The sequence below is a fragment of the Nematostella vectensis genome, chromosome 5 (genome assembly GCF_932526225.1).
Source record: "Nematostella vectensis chromosome 5, jaNemVect1.1, whole genome shotgun sequence".
In the NCBI taxonomy this organism is placed as follows: domain Eukaryota; kingdom Metazoa; phylum Cnidaria; class Anthozoa; order Actiniaria; family Edwardsiidae; genus Nematostella; species Nematostella vectensis.
The window spans coordinates 1,375,691-1,398,785 of record NC_064038.1 but is presented as its reverse complement, the minus strand read 5'-3'; the positions used below and the strand labels follow the sequence as shown (position 1 = coordinate 1,398,785).

The 23,095-nt window shown below is 41.0% G+C and overlaps 1 protein-coding gene across 2 annotated transcripts; it reads left to right on the top strand.

The window, feature by feature from the left end:
- The first annotated feature begins 553 nt into the window (after positions 1–553).
- Positions 554–20,626, top strand: LOC5506818 (T-complex protein 1 subunit gamma). 2 transcript variants are annotated; one of them, XM_001627465.3, is made up of 18 exons: positions 554–706; positions 790–851; positions 2,064–2,114; positions 7,630–7,692; positions 8,338–8,434; positions 8,697–8,817; positions 10,878–10,958; positions 11,349–11,454; positions 13,552–13,634; positions 13,726–13,792; positions 14,094–14,128; positions 14,635–14,732; positions 14,868–15,048; positions 15,162–15,246; positions 15,831–15,932; positions 16,724–16,864; positions 17,616–17,747; positions 20,125–20,626. In XM_001627465.3, exons 1-18 carry the CDS (start codon positions 688–690, stop codon positions 20,224–20,226), a joined length of 1,626 nt encoding a protein of 541 aa, XP_001627515.1. In that variant the 5' UTR covers positions 554–687; the 3' UTR covers positions 20,227–20,626. The 2 variants fall into 2 exon arrangements, with proteins under 2 accessions (XP_001627515.1, XP_032231165.1); XM_032375274.2 differs by lacking the exons at positions 554–706; positions 790–851; positions 2,064–2,114; positions 7,630–7,692 and having other exon boundaries at positions 8,387–8,466.
- The last annotated feature ends 2,469 nt before the right edge of the window (positions 20,627–23,095 follow it).

Sequence of the window (23,095 nt, the reverse complement as noted above, 5' to 3'; positions counted from 1 at the left end):
TCATTGTCTATATGGTCAATGCGCTTTTTTTTCATGGTCAAAGTGAGTTTCGTATAGAAGAAGATGAGTTTGGGTTCTTAGAGTAAAATGTAGATACTCTCCTCCCGTCTTTTTGATTAAATATTGAGATGGACAGAACACATAAGAAATGCATGGGAAGTTTCTAATTTCAAAAGAACATTTCGCCAACTTGAACACCACTGGTAGTATTCTCTCTTGTTTGGCCGTGTAAAGTTCACTCTTTTATTATAAAGAAGCAACGGTGTCTGCTGAGCTGATATTAGGCTTTTCCTTGGGCAGTTACCAACTAAGATTAAAAATTTTAATAAACAAGATTCTAATGAAATTTTCTTACAATTTGTGCATTTTACTACATTTTTTTCATAACCCTGATAAATTGAACACCCCTTAGAAGGCCGAATCTAAGAGTGATGCTTAAGTGCTTGCCGTTTGCAGACGACGGAAATGAAATGCTCTTGCTCACGAAATATAAGACTGTTCGAAACGCATTATGTGTCTATACTATTTTTGCCCTACTATTTTGGGGCCGCAAGGTCGCGCAAGGCGTGATGGGAGACTAGGCCCCAGTCCCCCTATCCTGTCATCAGCACGTGCGACCGCCATCTTGAATCCGTGAGACGAAGGTGTGGAAAAAAGTAGGAGAAAACTACCCCCAAAACTACCAGCATGTCCGTCATTGTACTAAGTAAGAAAGAATTCAAATTAGCCGAGTGATTTTCTTCTATATAATGTTTTATTTGTGGTCTTATCTGTTGTATTCGCGCACAGATCAGAACACAAAACGCGAGTCCGGTCGCAAAGTTCAGCTTGGGAATGTGCAAGCCGCTAAGGTAATAGTGAAAAATACTCCATATGCAAAAACTTTGACATATGTAGGTCTCTAATTCATTTGGTTATCTCCTACTAGCTTGAATTGACGTTTATTTACGTAGATAAGCCCGAAGAACAAAAAGCCAAAATGTCACCGGTGTTTTGTTGTAGGCTCGTACATTACGTTACTATGCAATGGCTGTACCTCGTACAAGTTTGTCATACTTGACTATAGCTACTGGGCTTGAATGTGATCTATTGCTAGAAAAAGATAGATCATTTATAAATGGCTTTTTACTAGAATGCTTTACATTACATCACAATTCTTTTACTAGATCAACCTATTCCCATCTGTCAAATTTACACACCTGCAGTCAAAAATACCATACAATTAGATTGCTCTCACTCAGAGTGAAATTTCCATCTCTTAACGATGGGAAATTTACTCTAACAGCAATACTGTTATGTAGAAAGCTCATAGATTTGTGTCTTTTATGAATGGTATTTTTTATATCAGCGGAGATTAAGAATCTATTGAATCTATTCACTTATTTCACTTTCTATCCCCATGTCATAACTGTAGTGTTATATTTTCTATTTATTCTATCTCTGTTTTATATCTAAGCTCTGTTTACTGTTACTTCTACTGTATCCTTGTGATACCCTTTGCTCTATTTTCTGTTTGTTCTATGCCTTTGTCATACTGTGATTGCTTGAAAAAGTTCCTCCCCAAAAGAGCCTTCCTAAGATGAAAATTATGAATAAGCACCTCCTCCGAATAAGCACCTCACCTTAACATTTTGCACTTCATAGACTTCAGTAAAGAGGGGACTGTGATATTGAGGTCAAGTACTTACTGCCACATTATTTATCATTATCATGTTTTATTTTTGGTATTGGGAGGATTTTTGGTCCTTACAAGTCCTTACTTTTCTATCTATAAATACAGTACCGTCAACGAGTATCACAACCTCCACTCTGCGAGTGTTATGCCCTAATTAAATACTCGACACACAGTAATCGAGACTTGCTCTTGAAATGAGGCAATTGAGAACCAAGCCACTCTCACTCGCAGAAGTCGTACCGCTGACACATTTAGCAATGTCTATGTTTTAGAATAATGACTCAAATATGTGAAATCTAATAAAACAAATTTTGAAATAAGTGCCTCCCCAAAACAAGTACCTCACCTATTATTCCAGCATATATAGTAACCATATATTCCATTTCAGACCATTGCAGATATCATTAGAACATGCCTGGGCCCAAGGGCAATGTTAAAGGTGGGTTTGGCACGGTGGCATTTGTAGATTCTCATCACGAGTAGCACAGTCTTTCAATTTGAACTCAGAGTAAGTAGTTGATGCGACGCAAAGGAGTGGTCCTCCACAGGCTATCTGTTAGGAATTCATCAAATGGTCGGCCAGGAAATTTAGCAAGTAAAAAGTCCAGCTTTTAACTGTTTCCCATCTGGTGAAGTTCGCCAGAAGCCTGTGCAAGTTGAATCATGCAGCTCTCGTTTTTCTGCTTCTTGTTTATGGAACTTGTGTGTAATTGTGTTTATGTGGTGATTATTGCTTATGGACCTCATGTATAGTTGTGTTTATATGGTTATTATTGTTTTTGGACCTCCCGTATAATTGTGTTTATATGGTGTTTACTGTTTATGGACCTCATGTATAATTGTGTTTATATGTTGATTATTTTTTATGGAAATCGGGTATAATTGTGTTCATATGGTTATTATTGTTTATGGACCTGTTGTATAATTGTGTTTAAATGATGGTTATTGTTTATAGAAATTGTGTATAATTGTGTTTATATGGTTATTATTGTTTATGGACATCATGTATAATTGTGTTTAAATGATCGTTATTTTTTATGGAAATCATGTATAATTATGTTTATATAGTTATTATTGTTTATGGACCTCGTGTATAATTGTGTTTAAGAGTATATCCAGGAGTGGACCAGGCAAGGGTGATACATGCCATCTCACCGATTTCAATGAAACTTGGTCAGATTGAAGTATCCACCCAACAACTCAAACTGCCGAAGTGGTTCAGATTTTGGAATAATCCGGGGGGAGTTATGACCCCCCCCCTGGTTTTTGGCCATAAATTCGGGAAAATCGCCTGAAATAAGTATGAAATGTTGACCCCACTCCTGGTCACGGATTACAAGGGAATTCCATAATGTTAAATGTGAGTAAAGATCCATCCTTTCTTGATTCACAACCAAGGTTTCAAATCATTTGGAGTGACAGGTGCCAATCAAGGGCTACACGTGTCTACCATGTCACGCATGGTTTCACTTATCGGGCAAAATAGCTCCATTTCAGTGTCACATATCTCCAATGCGCAACTTTCTTTTCACAAACTGTTTTTACCATCACTCAAAGTTATCTTTAAACTTAACAAATCCGTAATAAAATTCTCGGGACTTGATATTTTTTTCCAACAGTAATTATTTTAATCATCCTACTACTCACTGATGATGGTATGTAGAAAATTTCGAATTTCTTATAAAAAAGCGGTTGTGATTCTTTGGCAACAATTCGCAGCTTATATGTTTGACAATTATACGTTAAGAATAAGTTAAGAACTGGGTTGCCATGGTTACAACAATAATGGGGGAATGTCAAATCCCATTTTGTTCTATATAAGCAAAACATCTGATATATCAGTTACCAGGGATCAAATTGTTTACTTAAAAGTTGTTCACGACCTTATTCTTCTATTAATATAATAACGGCAATAACTACCTTAACCTTCGGTTCGGACGTACACGCCAACGCATATCTCCACATCTACATATATGAGGGCGCTGCAGGGGGTCGTGACATTATCAAGAATGGACAATAAAAAGGCTGGCGCCATCTTTGATTTGTCAGTAAACTGAATTTCCTAAAAAAGCTAGAAAAAGGGACAAGGTATGCTAACAATGCCATTCCAGTTGGGAATTTTAGACAAAAATCAGTAATATAGCTGCGCCATGTAACTCATGACGTTATAACTCATTTCAATAGCAGCCTGACACTACACAAAGTGAATAAACTACTAAAACAGCAAGGAGTGAATGTCTTAGAGACAGTACATAGCTGTGTATCTTAAAAGCTCTAGCTCTCTCTGGATCTCGAGTCTTGTCTGCATTTGTTCAGCGTCTTGAACAAAGTCCTCTTTGTCCTGGTCGGGACTCAGATTTGCCTGATTAATGGCCAGTCGCCCACTCCTATAAAGAACGGACAATCGGCTGAAATATCGAGCAATCTGATCTGCGGAAAGCTCCCTTCCTTTTTGAACAGTTTATTGCTGCTTGCATCATGAGCTGATTGCATCTTTGCAGTCGCTATAGAATCTTGTTGCCTTATGGGTTGTCTTGAGCGCCCAACCAGCTTGGCGTGCAGGGCTGCTAGACGTAGATGCAATCTTGGCGACGTTTCCACTTGGCACTACCCTATGCAAGTAGCTACCAGTCATCTCCCTTGTCGTTTTATGCCCACTTCTTCTTTATAGTGTAACGTAAGTAGACTCTCTTTTTTGTCGTATCAGATGCTTTCCTGTGTCCAGGTGGTTTTGAAGACTCTCAAAAGACGGGTATGTCTTTATACATCCATCTTCTGGACAGGAGAGTAGGCAGTGGTTGGTCTTGACGAGGTTGCCTGTGGACTGTTGATCTTAGAATGCCAGTTTGTTGCAGTCTACCAAATGGCAGACAGACAATTAGACGTGTTGCACCCTGGGTTGGCCCGAACCGTCTTAGCTGCTCTGGCGTAAAACGTTTACCAGGCCCTACATTGTAGGCTTTCCAAGCTCGGAGATCTCTAGACTCAAAGCAGAAGTTGTTAAGAGCCTGGATATTTTATGGGCTTTCATGGTTTGGCTGTCCTCGTTGACCTAAGCAACCGCTGCCAGGCATCCTTTTATTCCACCATACGACTCCATTGCAACCTTCACGCCTTTGCACATTTTATGTCGTTCCCTTCGTTGATGAACCTTCGAATGTGGCTCTTGACTGTAGCGGTGCGCTTGTCGCATACATCCTTTCCCGCCTGTGGGTCACTAAAATCATACCTGGCTACGTTTATGCCTGCACGCTCCCCAATGGAGGGCAGGGACAGGACAAGGTAGGCAGAATGATAACAGCCCGAGGAACGCTTTGGTGAGGTGTGGTTTGGCAGCTTCAAGGGTTTCAAGGGTGTGCTTTATTCTTGAAGCAACCGCAAACTAGTTTTGTGTACATTCCTCAAATGCACGTATGTACGTTGTGGTATGAAACAGAAGAGTAAAAATAATACATACTTTAGTCACACTGTAATTTATGGACAGAACATTTTGTTTACAGCTGGTTTCTGTCATGTTTCACTTTGTGGTGTGCTGTGCGTGTAATATGCCCCCCCCCCCCCCCATATAACGACAGGCTACATACGGTCATAACAACCAAATGAGATTATGTACAACGGGCTCTGAGAATTCCTTTGTTAATGCGGCGTTGTCATGGTAGCAAGGTAAAATGTACATACCTTATCAGAGATGTTACATAAAATATTACACAATCTTTAACATAAAGAGTTGAGTTTTCTATGAGTAACTAATCAACGAGGGGCGTAGCGCCGTGTTGACTATTTTGCTCGTAGAATACTATTCGTAGTATACTCCCCTAGCTTTTCAAAGCATCGTTTTCTACCAATACTTTTGTTCGAAAGCTTGTGTTTTTGCTGCTCACCATCTATCAACAAGTAGATAGTAAGTCAAAATCTAGTTTCCTTTACTATGTATATATTACCTCAATAGAATCCATACTCTTAGTAATCGCTACGGTCACATGCCATGATTTCCCTTTTTTTAACATACCAGTCTCAGGCGCGTACACAGGAGGGTGCGCAGGGTGCGCGCGCACCCCCCTTGGCGGCCAAAATGTGGGTCATTTCTTATTAAGGTATCAAACGCTAGGCTTTTTCCATGTTACCTATGGCCGCGCACCCACTCCTCAGCCAATCCTGGGTACGCGCCTGAGTCTCGCTGTGTTTCTCTGGTCTGAACTGGCAGGTACAAATTTCATGGCCCAATTCATTATCAGGAGAACCTGGTTTGCGGTTAGGTTGTTAATGATATTGCTCTTTGCTACATCCTTTGTATAGGATAACTTAGTCAATCAAACCAAACAATCAAAACAAGACAAACCGCCCCCAAAAGCTTGTGTCTGACTACGCGCTATTCCCCAACGAGACAAGGATTTTGGATTCGCAGAGGTCGCGCAACAACGAATTTGGCTGTAAAAAAAAAAATGAAAATACTGCGAATGCGCGCGGCTGTGCACCATTTGTGACTGAATGTCCACCAAAGTCAACAAGACTTTGGTAGACATTCAGTCACAAATCATTCACACAATCAATCACACTGATCATTGCGTGACAATGCTGTCACGCATGATCAGTGAATTGTTCTTGTGTTGACCCCTGGTGTTGACTCACCTAGTACTTATTGTTTATAAAGAAAGCTGCTTTTTGAAATTATTATAAGCCATACATTTGATTATGTACTACAAGGACTTTGTATTTCAGAAACAAGATTTATCGATTTTGCACAAAGAAGATATTTAGGTCCAGTCGTTAAAAAGCGCAAGAAGGATGTATTAGATAGCAAGACAAGATCATGCTGAGCTTGTAAGTAAATAGTTCAGTAGCCTTGAACGAAAAAACCGGCGCTACTGGCAAAATTGCGCTTTTTACTAAAATATCGATTTGAAACTGACATTGTTGCAGTAACGTACATAATTTGTGACGGATATTTATTCGGATATTACCTTCAGTCAACACAGAACTTCATAACTTATATCTTCTATCATTTTAAAACATATAGGCTACTAATTGTAGCCCAAGAATCATTACTGCAATATTTTTTAATGTGAAATTTGATTTTTTTATGTACCAGAATCAATAAGTAGTAAGGTGATTAGAATAATTTTTGTCGGAAAAAATACCAAGTCCCGAGAATTTTATTACGGATTTGTTAGGTTTGAAGATGAGTTTGAGTAATGGTAAAAACAATTTGTGAAAAGAAAGTTGCGCATCGGAGATATTTGACACTGAAATGGAGCTATTTTGCCCGATAAGTGAAACCATGCGTGACATGGTAGACACGTGTAGCCCTTGATTGGCACCTGTCACTCCAAATGATTTGAAACCTTGGTTGTGAATCAAGAAAGGATGGATCTTTACTCACATAAAACATCATGGAATTCCCTTTTAATCCGTGATCAGGAGTGGAGTCAACACTTCGTGCTTATTTCAGGCGATTTTCCCGAATTGATGGCCAAAAACAAGGGGGGTGGTCATAACTCCCCCCGGATTATCCCAAAATCTGAACCACTTCGGCAGTTTGAGTTGTTGGGTGGATACTTCAATCTGACCAAGTTTCATTGAAATCGGTGAGATGGCATGTATCACCCCTGCCTGGTACACTCCTGGATGCACTCTTAAATTATTATTTTTTATGGAAATTGTGTATAATTGTGTTTATATGGTTATTATTGTTTATGGTCCTTGTGTATAATTGTGTTTAAATGATGGTTATTGTTTATGGACCTCGTGTATAATTTTGTTTTAATGATGGTTATTTTTATGGAAATCATGTATAATTGCTGTATATATGGTTATTATTGTTCATGGACCTCGTGTATAATTGTGTTTAAATGATGATTGTTGTTTATGGACTGCGTGTATAATTGTGTTTGTGGTGATTATTGTTTATGGACCTCGTGTATAATTGTGTTTATATGGTGATATTTGACATTCAGATGTTGATGGACCCCATGGGAGGTATAGTCATGACCAACGATGGAAATGCTATTCTACGTGAGGTATTTTTTCTTAATCACGTCTAGATCACACCACAACAATTCTAAGAGTTTGACACAACTGTTACATACTGTAGCCTCCCTTTGCACTCACTGGCCATTTTCATCTACTCTTCTTTCACTCAGCTCACCATTCTCCCTGGTTGATACATGCACACCGACTGCACCCCACTGATGTATAGTGTCCTTTGCACTTTGTACTCACTGGCCATTTTCATCTACTCTTCTTTCACTCAGCTCACCATTCTCCCTGGTTGATACACACACAACGACTGCACCCCACTGATGTATAGTGTCCATTGCATAGATTTTAATGATCGCCTCAGCATTCCCTGCTCTACATGCCTATTGTACCTTTTTGATTCTTTGTTGCCTGGCGTGTATCTGGCTTACCGCAGAAGGGCTAATGCTACATAGAAACAACAGTAAAACTACTCTTTTTTACAGAGGCATAAAACATACCATTTTCAACCTTGTGTTGATTTGTCCCCCTGATTCTACCATGCCTACGCAGACCATCTTGTTATTTTAAAGCTTGTCTGTAATTTTTTTTGCCATACCATTTTTTAGATTCAAGTTTTACATGGTTTTGGTCTAAACTTTTTGTAGATTCAAGTTTTACATGGTTTTGGTCTAAACTTTTTGTAGATTCAAGTGAAGCATCCTGCTGCCAAGTCTATGATTGAGATAAGTCGTACGCAGGACGAGGAAGTGGGAGATGGAACAACCTCTGTTATCATTCTAGGTAATATGGAACAACCTCTGTTATCATTCTAGGTAATGAAGATAACTTTCAGCAAGTCATGGTTCAATTTAGAAAAATGCAATTTACATATACATGGCTAAATTTTACAGGGGATGAATTCTACTTTTACTTGAAGTAAATTCTATTTTCCTGGGTGTAAAATTCAGAGTTTGTATTTGAGCCTTGCTAACTCAATCAATTACAGATAGACTCACAAGTACACTGTAATATTTAGTTATATTGAGGATTTGTTTGTTTTCAGCTGGGGAATTCATGTCAGTGGCGGAACCCTTTCTTGAGCAGCAGATGCACCCCACACAGATCATCGCTGCCTACCGCCTGGCGATGGACGACATGATCGATATACTCAAGCAGCAGATAAGGTGAGAGGCATCTCTATTAAGCCACCACCCTTTGTGATAAGAAGGGTGAAAAGAAGGGAGGTTTGAACTACAGTGCTACCCTGATTAAGCAGCAGTTTTTATTTTAAGGGAAGAGCTACAGTATCGCTCACGAACATATGGACACTGTTTGCGAAACTTTCGCGAACATATAGACTGTTCAGGAACACGCTGTTCGCGAACAGATGCAAAATAAACGTTTTTTTGAACAGTAACAGTATTAGACATAGAATTAGTTTGGGGAAGGAATGCCGATCGCTTGATATTCCTTGAAGATTTTTTAATGTGTTTTAACTGCTAGCGAATACTTTTAAACAGTGGGAAGTCATTTATTTGACAAAGCAAAGACTGGTACTAAGCACAGGACAATTAGTTTGAGGAGGGAATGCCGATCGCTTAATATTCCTTGAAGATTTTTGAATGTGTTTTAACTGCTAGCGAATACTTTTAAACAGTGGGAAGTCATTTATTTGACAAAGCAAAGACTGGTACTAAGCACGGGACAATTAGTTTGAGGAGGGAATGCCGATCGCTTGATATTCCTTGAAGATTTTTGAAGGTGTTTTAACTGCTAGCGAATACTTTTAAACAGTGGGAAGTCATTTATTTGACAAAGCAAAGACTGGTACTAAGCACGGGACAATTAGTTTGAGGGGGGAATGCCGATCGCTTGATATTCTTCAAAGATTTTCGAATTGTGTAAAACTGCTAGCGAATACTTGTGAACACTGGGAAGCCATTTTTTGACAAAGACTGTTCAAAAGTCTTCACTAGCAATTGTCGTGCAGTCTTCGAAGAATATCAAGCAATCAGCATTCCTATCCTCCTCGGGTAAGCTTTTGAGAATAAACTAACGAACCCTTTTTTGCCTGTGTCTGCCCTTGTAAACCCATGATCGAATATTTCGCATGCTTTGGCTTTCTCTGCCATCTTTATCGTCTTTATCGTCTACAATTTATTGAACTCGAGGCATATCAGACTAACTGAATTTGTTGTTTCTGATTTTAAAGATAACCATAGCTTTGAGCTGACGTTTACACAAACAATTTTTTTGAATCGCTTGCAGAACTCCTATATGTATTTTAAGTGAGTATCAGTAAGTCTTCGTTTACACGGTACAAGTTCCTGTTTGTCAAACGGTTTGTCCCGGTCTGTTCGCGAACACTGTGTTAGCAAACATCAGCGGTTCGTGAATTTCGCAAACAATTTCGCGAACATATGTCCACATGTTCGAGAGCGGTACTGTAGTAATATGTTATGAAGGAATTGTTAATCTATGCAAAAGTCGTTTCCAACACTCCAATATTTTACTTTCACTTTTCATTCGACATTTCCACTTATTTGCTTTACGTGGATCTCTTCATTGTTTGACTAAGCATGGGTAGTTACTGTTTAGCAAAACAGGTTTATATTTGCCAGGCTAAAATAACAGTTTAACGATTACCCTTATCCTTAATCTTACAGCTGTTACATTACTTAATTTTGCATATTACTATAGTCAAACTCTTGCCTTTATCCTGCTCTTGCTATTTCTATCGAAGGAATTTATTCTTAGTCATTTATTATTTCATCATTGATTTTCTTCCCAAAGTCAATATCAGAACTTCTATTCTTACATCGTCCTTAAACCCAGTTTGACCAGTTTATTAATGAGATTAGTATAAATTGAGCGGCATAGTAACTAGCTTTAGGATTGTACTGTAACTGTTGCGAGGACACTAACGGCAGTGCTCTAGGTTGGTTTAGTCAGGACTCTCTAAAGTTGGCTTTGTCAGCTTTCCAGGAAAGAGATGTTCCTTCATTACCTTCCAAAAGTACTTGCCTTCTTACAGCCAACCTCCCGCTAGCCAGTGGTAGCTTTACCATTTGTAAACACTCAAGCAGTGCAATAAAAAAAGAAGACGGCCAACCCTTACTCAGCGTGTACGATCCCCGGCTACCCCCATTACCATAAAAGAACCACACAAAAACCTCGTAACAACTAACTGTATTTCTGGGAGGGATTGAAGCCATTGTTTAGCCCTGTTGTTCTCTCCCTGCAGTGTTCCTGTTGATATTGACAACAGAGAAGAAATGCTGAAGATCATTAGGAGCTCAGTAGGCACCAAGTTTATCAACAAGTGGTAAGCTTGTTACCTTGACCTCGTCATCATTGTCATCATCATTGTCATCAATTTCATCGTCATCATTATAGTTATTATCATCAACATCATTATAAACATCACCAATACCAACAAAATCATTGTCATCATCATTTTCATCATCCATCATCATTATCATCACCATCATCATCAATATCATCATAGTTATTACCACGAGCATCAATTATAAACATCACCATCACCAGCATCATCATAATAGTCATCATCATCATTGTCATCATCATCATCACCATCATCCTGATTATCGACAACATCATAAACACCACCATGACCAGCTTATTTTATTAAACCAGTGGTATGCATTTCATCATTGACATCATTTATTCAACACACTTTGTTTGCATTCCCCAGGGGAGATCTCGCATGCAACATTGCTCTTGATGCTGTGAAGACGGTTGCCCTGGACAGGGGAGATAGGAAAGAGATCGACATCAAGAATTATGCTAAAGTCGAGAAGGTGGGTACTTTGTCGGCCAGATGTTGCTGCCACTTGTAGGTATTTTAATTTGTTTACTATTTTGATTTTATTGGCTTTGGTGTGGAAGGGGACCAGACACTGTGTCTATTTACTCATTTGATACAAGTAGCCTTATGTCAGTTTTGATGGCTAAGTGCTGTCATTGTGAAACCTAGTTATTGTAGCTATATATAATCAGAAGTGGCGAAATGGAGGTCACATTTTATACACGGAAATAGAAAGCATGTAACAAGTTCTGCATTCTGAATGTTAAGTTTCATATCTCTATTTGTGCTCACTAGTCAAACAAAAAGACAAAAATTTAAATTTTAGGAGTCAGGCTGTGAGACTAGGCTGTATTGGAAAAAAAGTGTGACCTAAAAAAATGCTGACTTGGGCCGCCAGAGAGCTGTCATCCAGCTTGTAAAAAACATAACATCTATTTATTAAGGGTATCGGATCCACTTTATCGTAATATCAAGAGCCTGAGTTCCCTTGATGACTTATTGTCACGACAATAGTCTGTGTCGTCACGACAATAGTCTGTGTTGTCACGACAATAGTCTGTGTAGCCACGACAATAGTCTGTGTAGTCACGACAACGGTCTGTGTTGTCACGACAATAGTCTGTGTTGTCACGACAAAAGTCTGTGTAGCCACGACAGTAGTCAGTGTTGTCATGACAATAGTCTGTGTAGTCACAACAATAGTCTGTGTAGCCACGACAATAGTCTGTGTAGTCATGACAATAGTCTGTGTGATCACGACAATAGTCTGTGTAGCCACGACAATAGTCAGTGTTGTCATGACAATAGTCTGTGTGATCACGACAATAGTCTGTGTAGTCACGACAATAGTCTGTAGTCATGACAATAGTCTGTGTAGTCACGACAATAGTCTGTGTAGTCATGACAATAGTCTGTGTAGTCACGACAATAATCTGTGTTGTCACTACAATAGACAGTGTAGTCACGACAATAGTCTGTGTAGTCACAACAATGGTCTGTGTAGTCACGACAATGGTCTGTGTAGTCATGACAATAGTCAGTGTAGTCATGACAATAGTCTGTGTAGTCACGACAATAGTCTGTGTTGTCACTACAATAGACAGTGTAGTCACGACAATGGTCTGTGTAGTCACGACAATGGTCTGTGTAGTCACGACAATGGTCTGTGTAGTCATGACAATAGTCTGTGTAGTCACTACAATAGTCTGTGTAGTCATGACAATAGTCTGTGTAGTCATGACAATAGTCAGTGTAGTCATGACAATAGTCTGTGTAGTCACGGCAATAGTCTGTGTAGTCATGACAATAGTCTGTGTAGTCACTACAATAGTCAGTGTTGTCATGACAATAGTCAGTGTTGTCATGACAATAGTCTGTGTAGTCATGACAATAGTCTGTGTAGTCACGGCAATAGCTAGTGTTGTCACGACAATAGTCTGTGTAGTCACGACAATAGTCTGTGTAGTCACGGCAATAGTCTGTGTAGTCACGACAATAGTCTGTGTAGTCACGACAATAGTCTGTGTAGTCACGACAATAGTCTGTGTAGTCACGACAATAGTCTGTGTAGTCACGACAATAGTCTGTGTAGTCACGACAATAGTCTGTGTAGTCACGACAATAGTCTGTGTAGTCACGACAATGGTCTGTGTAGTCACGACAATGGTCTGTGTAGTCACGACAATGGTCTGTGTAGTCACGACAATAGTCTGTGTAGTCACTACAATAGTCTGTGTAGTCACTACAATAGTCAGTGTTGTCATGACAATAGTCTGTGTAGTCATGACAATAGTCTGTGTAGTCACTACAATAGTCAGTGTTGTCACGACAATAGTCTGTGTAGTCACGACAATAGTCTGTGTAGTCACGGCAATAGCTAGTGTTGTCACAACAATAGTCTGTGTAGTCACGACAATAGTCTGTGTTGTCACAACAATAGTCTGTGTAGTCAAGACAATAGTCTGTGTTGTCACGACAATAGTCTGTGTTGTCAAGACAATAGTCTGTGTAGTCATGACAATAGTCTGTGTAGTGTGTCATGACGATAGTCTGTGTAGTCTGTCATGACGATAGTCTGTGTTGTACGCAGGTTCCTGGTGGGGAGATTGAGGATTCTAAAGTGCTGACAGGTGTCATGATTAACAAAGATGTCACCCATGGCCGCATGAAAAGGTATTTAGTCTGTCCCTTTTCAATATTGTGAATTCCTTAATCATTTGTTTTTTTTTTATATATGGATTGAGATTGCTTTCTGTTTATTCAGACGTATTGAGAACCCAAGAATCATGTTACTGGACTGCAACCTTGAGTACAAGAAGGGAGAGAGTCAGGTAATATGTTTTCTAGGTTTTCTCTGTGAGTCAGGTAATATGTTTTCTAGGTTTTCTCTGTGAGTCAGGTAATATGTTTTCTAGGTTTTCTCTGTGAGTCAGGTAATATGTTTTCTATGTTTTCTCTGTGAGTCAGGTAATATGTTTTCTAGGTTTTCTCTGTGAGTCAGGTAATATGTTTTTTAGGTTTTCTCTGTGAGTCAGGTAATATTTTTTCTAGGTTTTCTCTGTGAAAGATTGTCAGTTACAGGCAAAGTGCTTTAACATAATTTTAATTTGATTCTCTTTTGTACTTCTGCAGACAAGTTTAGAATTATCAAGTGACACAGACTTCAGGTGGGTTCAAGGGAAAAACCTGAGTGCTGTTGGAAACAAAAGGCTAGATCATGCCAGATTTCATTTACTAAGACCACGAATTCTGCATTGTCTGCTTCTTCTTTTACAACTGGCCTCACTGTCTTTTGCTACAACAAAAATTGAATAAAATTGGGTTGATTATTACCCTTTTGGCAGCCTTAGACATCAGTCATAGAACTTATGTCTTACCACAGAACACAACTTAAAATTATTGTGGATTTTTGTAGAGGGAGAGTAACTGACTTGTGAACTATAAATCTAACCTGGGACCTAGTGGGCATTTGCACCACAGAGAGACGCTCTGCCAACCGCGCCACCCAGGGTCCCCTTAAATATTTACATTCGAGTTGAAGTCTTTTGTCTATGGGCATGGGAAAGCCTGATCAGCCTTTGATTTCCCTGCTGTGTCACACCAACAATACCTTATCCTTGCAGCAAACAAGACTTACATATAATTTTTTAACTACTTTATTTTCTCTTTTCAGCCGTGTTTTGCAACTTGAAGAAGAATTCATCAAGAAGATGTGTGATGAAGTCATCGCTCTCAAACCAGATCTAGTGATTACAGAGAAAGGCATCTCTGGTGAGAATGACATTATCCTCAGTCATGAGACACCTAGCTCCCAGTCAGAGTTTTTTATTGTCTTTAGTGCATCTGTATTCTCCTATACTTATACAGTAGTTGAGTTATTTAACTATTTAAACCTCTTTTCCTCAGATCTTGCTCAGCATTTCCTGATGAAGGCAAACATAACCGCTATCCGACGTGTACGTAAAACTGATAATAACCGCATTGCACGGGCATGTGGGGCGACCATCGTCAACAGGACGGAGGAATTAAAGGAAGAGGACATTGGGACTGGCGCTGGTCTGTTTGAAGTGAATAAATTTGGCGATGAGTAAGTGCTATTTGTTGTCCATTACTGTTTAGGTCCATTAAATTGGACAAGCTCAACTATAACCTTCTCATACTTATTAAAGAGGCCATACAAATGACATCTTATTATCGCAGATACTTCACTTTTATCACTGAATGCAATAATCCAAAGGCCTGTACCATTCTACTGAGGGGCGCAAGCAAGGATGTCTTGAACGAGGTAGAGCAAGATACTCTATGTAGATGTATTGTACACGTATTACTAGTGCAGGTATCCTTGTGAATATCTTCACCTCTGTGTAACATAAAGACTTAACTGCAGATACAACAGTTTCACAGTTTGTATTCATGGATAGTGTTAGTGTGTCGGCACTGTTTTATCCCTGGTTTATCCCTCCTACTGTGGATATACTCGCCTGCATTTCAGATGATAGTAGAGATACAGACTACTCTCTGCTACATCCCTAGTAATTTACCCATCTATATATGTAGGTAGACAGATAACTCCATACTACTGTACATCCCTAGTAATTTACCCATCTATATATGTAGGTAGACAGATAACTCCATACTACTGTACATCCCTAGTAATTTACCCATCTATATATGTAGGTATACAGATAACTCCATACTACTGTACATCCCTAGTAATTTACCCATCTATATATGTAGGTATACAGATACTGTAACTCCATACTACTGTACATCCCTAGATGTAGTCACAAATTTATAAAGTATGGCACCTAAGCATAAGTCCTCTCCAGCCCAAAACCTCAAAATAATGTGCTTGATGTCCTTCCTAAGGTTGAGAGAAATCTACAAGATGCAATGAATGTGGCCCGTAATGTGATTGTTGATCCTCGACTTGTCCCTGGGGGCGGAGCCTGTGAGATGGCTCTTGCTCACGTGAGTATTTGTGACTTAATCTCTTTAGTGGTCATGAAACCTGGCACGGCATGTTTTATGTGCTGTTGTGTGATGCAACTAGACTGGTGTGTCACATGTTGTTGTGTGACCTTGTTGTGTGACCTGGCTGGTGTGTTATCTGTGTTGTGTGACCTGGTTGTGTGACCTGGCTGGTGTGTTATCTGTGTTGTGTGACCTGGTTGTGTGACCTGGCTGGTGTGTTATCTGTGTTGTGTGACCTTGTTGTGTGACCAGGCTGGTGTGTTATCTGTGTTGTGTGACCTTGTTGTGTGACCTGGCTGGTGTGTTATCTGTGTTGTGTGACCTGGTTGTGTGACCTGGCTGGTGTGTTATCTGTGTTGTTCGACCTGGTTGTGTGACCTGGCTGGTGTGTTATCTGTGTTGTGTGACCTGGTTGTGTGACCTGGCTGGTGTGTTATCTGTGTTGTTCGACCTGGTTGTGTGACCAGGCTGGTGTGTTATCTGTGTTGTGTGACCTGGTTGTGTGACCTGGCTGGTGTGTTATCTGTGATGTGTGACCTGGTTGTGTGACCTGGTTGTGTGACCTGGCTGGTGTGTTGTCTGTGTTGTGTTCGACCTGGTTGTGTAACATCTGACTAGACTGGTGTGTTCTTTTTTGACGTGTGACCAGACTGTTGTGTGACCTGGTTGAGTGCCTTATGAGCTGACAGGTTTCTCACATGTTATGTGACTTGATTGTGTGGCATGTCAGCTGACCAGTGTGACACATGTTGCGTGACATGCCAGCTGACAGCGTGCTTCTCCCCTAGGCCTTGACAGAAAAGGCCAAGCTTGTCGCTGGGGTGCAGCAGTGGCCGTACAAGGCGGTTGCTAAAGGTCTGGAAGTTATCCCAAGGACCTTGATTCAAAACTGCGGTGCTAACACCATCAGAACTATTACAGCTCTACGGGTAGGTGGAATATGAGCGTGCAAAAGGGTAATGTAAAAAAGCTATGAGAAGGGATCAAAATTGGATTGGTAGGACTACTGTATTCACGATACGGCTGTTTTGTTTTTAATTTCAATATGATAACCATTATCTACCCTGGGTACCAGAGCCTCCAGACTTCTCTCATCAAGTGATGCTCAGCCAAAATGCCCGACGAGCGAAGCAAGGATGCTCTGGGAGGGCGAGTAGCTTTTTTCAGTTCCAGAAATACAGATTTTGTATTCTGCAGCTGATTGGTCAATGAGATTGTCATAGTAACACAAAACCATATTTGGTCAATATACCCATATTTGGGATTAGCTTGAAAAAGCCGTTTTGTTTTGCCAAGGTTCTCTGGGAAAGGTTGAAAGTTCAATTGATCACGTGTAGTTGGTTTGCTTACACACAAGCACGCATGAATTTCAACGCACGCTAGTCAGATCAATGGACTTAAACGTCTGATTTGAATATTCAAAACTCTTATTATTTTTCAAAATACAACATTCCTTGTATTATTTGATACTTTCAAAATATGAGCTGTTCAAGTTAAAGGATGGATTAAAATTCATTGTGATTCAAGCGGATTAAATTTAACTGAGATTAACATCTCATGTGCACAGGTATCATAGCCTACAAAACCATGCATCACACAAGTCTGACCGACAGTCTTTAAGGAAGTTTGGGCATCTTTTTCTTGTCCCTTTGTTAACTCTATTCTACTTTTCCCGTGAAGGCAAAGCATGCAGCTGAAGGCAACACAAGCTGGGGTATTGATGGTGAGAGCGGGCAGATTGTTGACATGCAAGAGCTTGGCGTGTGGGACACCTATGCAGTCAAGGCACAAACCTTCAAGACCGCACTGGAGGTAACTCATGACATAGTTAGTAGAAGAGACTGGTTAGGGGCTAGGAAGCCCAGCAAACTTCGATGGTCACGTGATCACCACAATGCACAAACCAAGTGTGTACAGTACATAACGACCAGATATGATATGCATTTTCAGACTTAAATCGCTTATTTGGCTTATTTTGAGACATTGCTTTATCACTTTGAATGTTTTATTGCCATTACATCCTGAGCTCTACAGCCCTAGAAAATAAGTTTTATACAGTTATACATGTTTTTGTACAAGCATTGTGTTGAATACGTACTCGTGTTTTCTGTTATCCTCTATAGTGTAGTAACCACACCACAGTTTAAAGTTCTTATTTTTAAATGTGACACTTAGTAGAGGCTCTGTCAATCACCATTTTGTCATCATAGCAAAATAAGAATTTTCAAAAGCTGATTTAGGGAAGCTATTGTGAAATTTATTGACATTTTTCGAGATTTCATCCCATGATTTTTCCTCCAATGTGCAATGAATTCAACCAAGTTGTGGCTGACTGGGGCTGTGTTAGAACTATGTTGTAGCTGACTGGGCTGTGTTAGAACTGTGTTCTGGCTGACTGGGGCTGTGTTAGAACTATGTTGTAGCTGACTGGGCTGTGTTAGAACTGTGTTCTGGCTGACTGGGCTGTGTTAGAACTGTGTTGTGGATGACTGGGGCTGTGTTAGAACTGTGTTGTAGCTGACTGGGGCTGTGTTAGAACTGTGTTGTAGCTGACTGGGGCTGTGTTAGAACTGTGTTGTGGCTGATTGGGGCTGTGTTAGAACTGTGTTGTGGCTGACTGGGGCTGTGTTACAACTGTGTTGTAGCTGAAAGGGGCTGTGTTAGAACTGTGTTGTGGCTGACTGGGGCTGTGTTAGAACTATGTTGTAGCTGACTGGGCTGTGTTAGAACTGTGTTGTAGCTGACTGGGGCTGTGTTAGAACTGTGTTGTAGCTGACTGGGGCTGTGTTAGAACTGTGTTGTGGCTGACTGAGGCTGTGTTAGAACTATGTTGTAGCTGACTGGGGCTGTGTTAGAACTGTGTTGTGGCTGACTGGGCTGTGTTAGAACTGTGTTGTAGCTGACTAGGGCTGTGTTAGAACTGTGTTGTAGCTGACTGGGGCTGTGTTAGAACTGTGTTGTAGCTGACTGGGGCTGTGTTAGAACTATGTTGTAGCTGACTGGGCTGTGTTAGAACTGTGTTGTAGCTGACTGAGGCTGTGTTAGAACTGTGTTGTAGCTGACTGGGGATGTGTTAGAACTATGTTGTAGCTGACTGGGCTGTGTTAGAACTGTGTTGTAGCTGACTGGGGCTGTGTTAGAACTGTGTTGTAGCTGACTGGGGCTGTGTTAGAACTGTGTTGAGGCTGACTGGGGCTGTGTTAGAACTATGTTGTAGCTGACTGGGCTGTGTTAGAACTATGTTGTAGCTGACTGGGCTGTGTTAGAACTGTGTTGTAGCTGACTGGGGCTGTGTTAGAACTGTGTTGTAGCTGACTGGGGCTGTGTTAGAACTGTGTTGTAGCTGACTGGGGCTGTGTTAGAACTATGTTGTAGCTGACTGGGCTGTGTTAGAACTGTGTTCTGGCTGACTGGGGCTGTGTTAGAACTGTGTTGTAGCTGACTGGGGCTGTGTTAGAACTGTGTTGTGGCTGACTGGGGCTGTGTTAGAACTGTGTTGTGGCTGACTGGGGCTGTGTTAGAACTGTGTTGTAGCTGACTGGGGCTGTGTTAGAACTGTGTTGTAGCTGACTGGGGCTGTGTTAGAACTGAGTTGTAGCTGACTGGGCTGTGTTAGAACTGTGTTGTAGCTGACTGGGCTGTGTTAGAACTGTGTTGTAGCTGACTGGGGCTGTGTTAGAACTGTGTTGTAGCTGACTGGGGCTGTGTTAGAAGTGTGTTGTGGCTGACTGGGGCTGTGTTAGAAGTGTGTTGTGGCTGACTGGGGCTGTGTTAGAACTGTGTTCTGGCTGACTGAGGCTGTGTTAGAACTGTGTTGTAGCTGACTGGGGCTGTGTTAGAACTGTGTTGTGGCTGACTGGGGCTGTGTTAGAACTGTGTTGTAGCTGACTGAGGCTGTGTTAGAACTGTGTTGTAGCTGACTGGGGCTGTGTTAGAACTATGTTGTAGCTGACTGGGGCTGTGTTAGAACTGTGTTGTAGCTGACTGGGGCTGTGTTAGAACTGTGTTGTAGCTGACTGGGGCTGTGTTACAACTGTGTTGTAGCTGACTGGGGCTGTGTAAGACGTGTGTTGTAGCTGACTGGGGCTGTGTAAGAGTGTGTTGTGGCTGACTGGGGCTAGCTGACACAGTTCTAACACAGCCCCAGTCAGCCACAACACAGCTCACGACATGACATCTGTCATTTCAGACGGCAATGCTCCTGCTGCGCATAGATGACATTGTATCGGGAACGAAGAAGGCAACTGGCGCAGAAGGATCTGAATCTGGAGGAGCACCCACGACTGATTAACAACAACTAGCTTCTAGTCCCCTAATGCTTGCAGACTCAGCACACCAGTAGCCCCTAGTAGCACTTCATCTTTGTCAAGGTTATTGTACTTTATGGAAACTGGGATGGTTTTGCATTTTCTGACAAATCAAACGGGCCATAAAGTAGTCAAAGTTTTTAGGGGGTATTGGGATCGTGTAGCCCAATTTCCTTATAGACCCCTTCAGATAGATCCTTGTTAGACACATGTGAGAACTCCCCACCACTCACCCACCCTCCCTAAGCATTCCCATCTTGACGTTTATTGGTGCAATAGACGCATATTGGTGTTCGTTGTGGAACTGATATAGTTTGATCTCTCATTTATTTAAGATATTATGAGCGAAATTAAATGAGAAATAAAGAAACTTATGAGTGATAACAGTGGTTTTATGCCTTTGAGAAAATAGTGCTTTAATATCTCCCTTCTCTCCTTCCCAGTACTCTTATTTCCTCTGTGCCCGCAAAAGACAGATACAGTGAGTAACAATGCGATCCGAAACTAGCTGGTATAATCCACAGATTCGAGGATGTCTGCTAATAGAGCACAGGGCCCCCACGAATTCTTAAAATCCTTGAATTTCTACACGCTTTCAACCACGCCTGGATAGGCATGGCATTCGAGCCCTCCAAAGTTATGCCAACCGGGTGAAAAGTTTGAGAGATCCCATGCCTGTTATGCCAACCGGGTGAAAAGTTTGAGAGATCCCATGCCTGTTATGCCAACCGGGTGAAAAGTTTGAGAGATCCCATGCCTGTTATGCCAACCGGGTGAAAAGTTTGAGAGATCCCATGCCTGTTATGCCAACCGGGTGAAAAGTTTGAGAGATCCCATGCCTGTTATGCCAACCGGGTGAAAAGTTTGAGAGATCCCATGCCTGTTATGCCAACCGGGTAAAAAGTTTGAGAGATCCCATGCCTGTTATGCCAACCGGGTGAAAAGTTTGAGAGGTCCCATGCCTTTCTACAAGCTACCAAGCAAGACAAATTTTATGAAGTCATGACTGCGACCTGGACTAACCCACAAATATAAAAATCTTTTTTTTTCGAAAGGGATGGGTAGGTGCAAAGGCAGGGGAGGGGTGGGATGGACTGCACTGACGTAGCATTTGACCAACATACACATTGTTGATTACGCCATCTGGTGTGTCATTTATTATAGCCATGCTATTGCTATGTTTGTACAGACCGCTATATTGTACCCACTATCAAGATAGCGATATTCTACTTCAGATACGACTTATTTTTACCGTAAAGGTTCGTTTAGTGCCCAGGTTTAAGCTTGTCCTCTCATATAACAGCCCCTTCTAACGAGTGAGATTTTGATTGTTAATCTTAAATACGTTGTTGGTCATGTGAACTGCTTTCTACAAAGCTGCTTCTACTCAAGATATTTGTTACCCATACAGATGTAAGGGCACTGCACTCATTCCTTTGAGGCATGATTCTGAATTGCAAGCTAGCCAAACGCTCTCTGAAACCTCAAAAAAAAAATACGGTACCTAGCTTATTTAAACCTACAGTATTCCAACTAAATCATAGCTCGATTGCATGCCTTTAATGATTTTTACTAGTCCTTATTATGCGCTGAATTTTAAAGTGGCCTACAAGAGGGGGGCATGGGTATGGGTGCGCGGTGATGCGGTTTTGCCTTTAATCTGGCACGGTTTTTCGTATTTTATTCCGCGGTTTTGCGGTTTCTCTAGACTGCGCGGTTTACCGTTATTGACTTGTTTTGACGGTTTAACCGTTATTTGCGTTTTTCTGTGCGGTTTTCGCAAACCCCTTATGCCCCCTCCTACAGTTGAATCCTCATAGGCGGCAGAGAAATAGAGGGAGCCCGTCTCCCTTCCTTGTGTACAGGTGGTAAACAAATGCAATAAATCCGTCCATATTAGATCAATGAGGAATAGGCCATGAAAAGGTCAACGAGAATAAGGAAGTATGATTCTACAACAACATGCTGAAAATACTACAGAAAAAAGTCTACTGGATGTAGATCATTATAGATCTCCCTGTGCTCTACTGGATGTAGATCATTATATATCTCCCTGTGCTCTACTAGATGTAGATCACTATAGATCCCCCTGTGCTTTCTACTTCACCCAGAGATAGCCTTGCCGCATGTTGAATATTCCATGAAGTCCATGTTTACCATACATCATTCGCTTGGCTGTCTAGATCTCCCTGTGCTGTACTGGATGTAGATCACTATAGATCTCCCTGTGCTGTACTGGATGTAGATCACTATAGATCTCCCTGTGCTGTACTGGATGTAGATCACTATAGATCTCCCTGTGCTGTACTGGATGTAGATCACTATAGATCTCCATGTGCTGTACTGGATGTAGATCACTATAGATCTCCCTGTGCTGTACTGGATGTAGATCACTATAGATCTCCATGTGCTGTACTGGATGTAGATCACTATAGATCTTCCTGTGCTGTACTGGATGTAGATCACTATAGATCTCCCTGTGCTGTACTGGATGTAGATCACTATAGATCTCCCTGTGCTGTACTGGATGTAGATCACTATAGATCTTCCTGTGCTCTACTGGACGTAGATCACTATAGATCTCCCTGTGCTGTACTGGATGTAGATCACTATAGATCTCCCTGTGCTCTACTGGATGTAGATCACCATAGATCTCCCTGTGCTCTACTGGATGTAGATCACTATAGATCTCCCTTTGCTCTACTGGATGTACATCACTATAGATCTCCCTGTGCTGTACTGGATGTACATCACTATAGATCTCCCTGTGCTCTACTGGTTGTAGATCACTATAGACCTCCCTGTGCTCTACTGGATGTAGATCACTATAGATCTCCCTGTGCTGTACTGGAT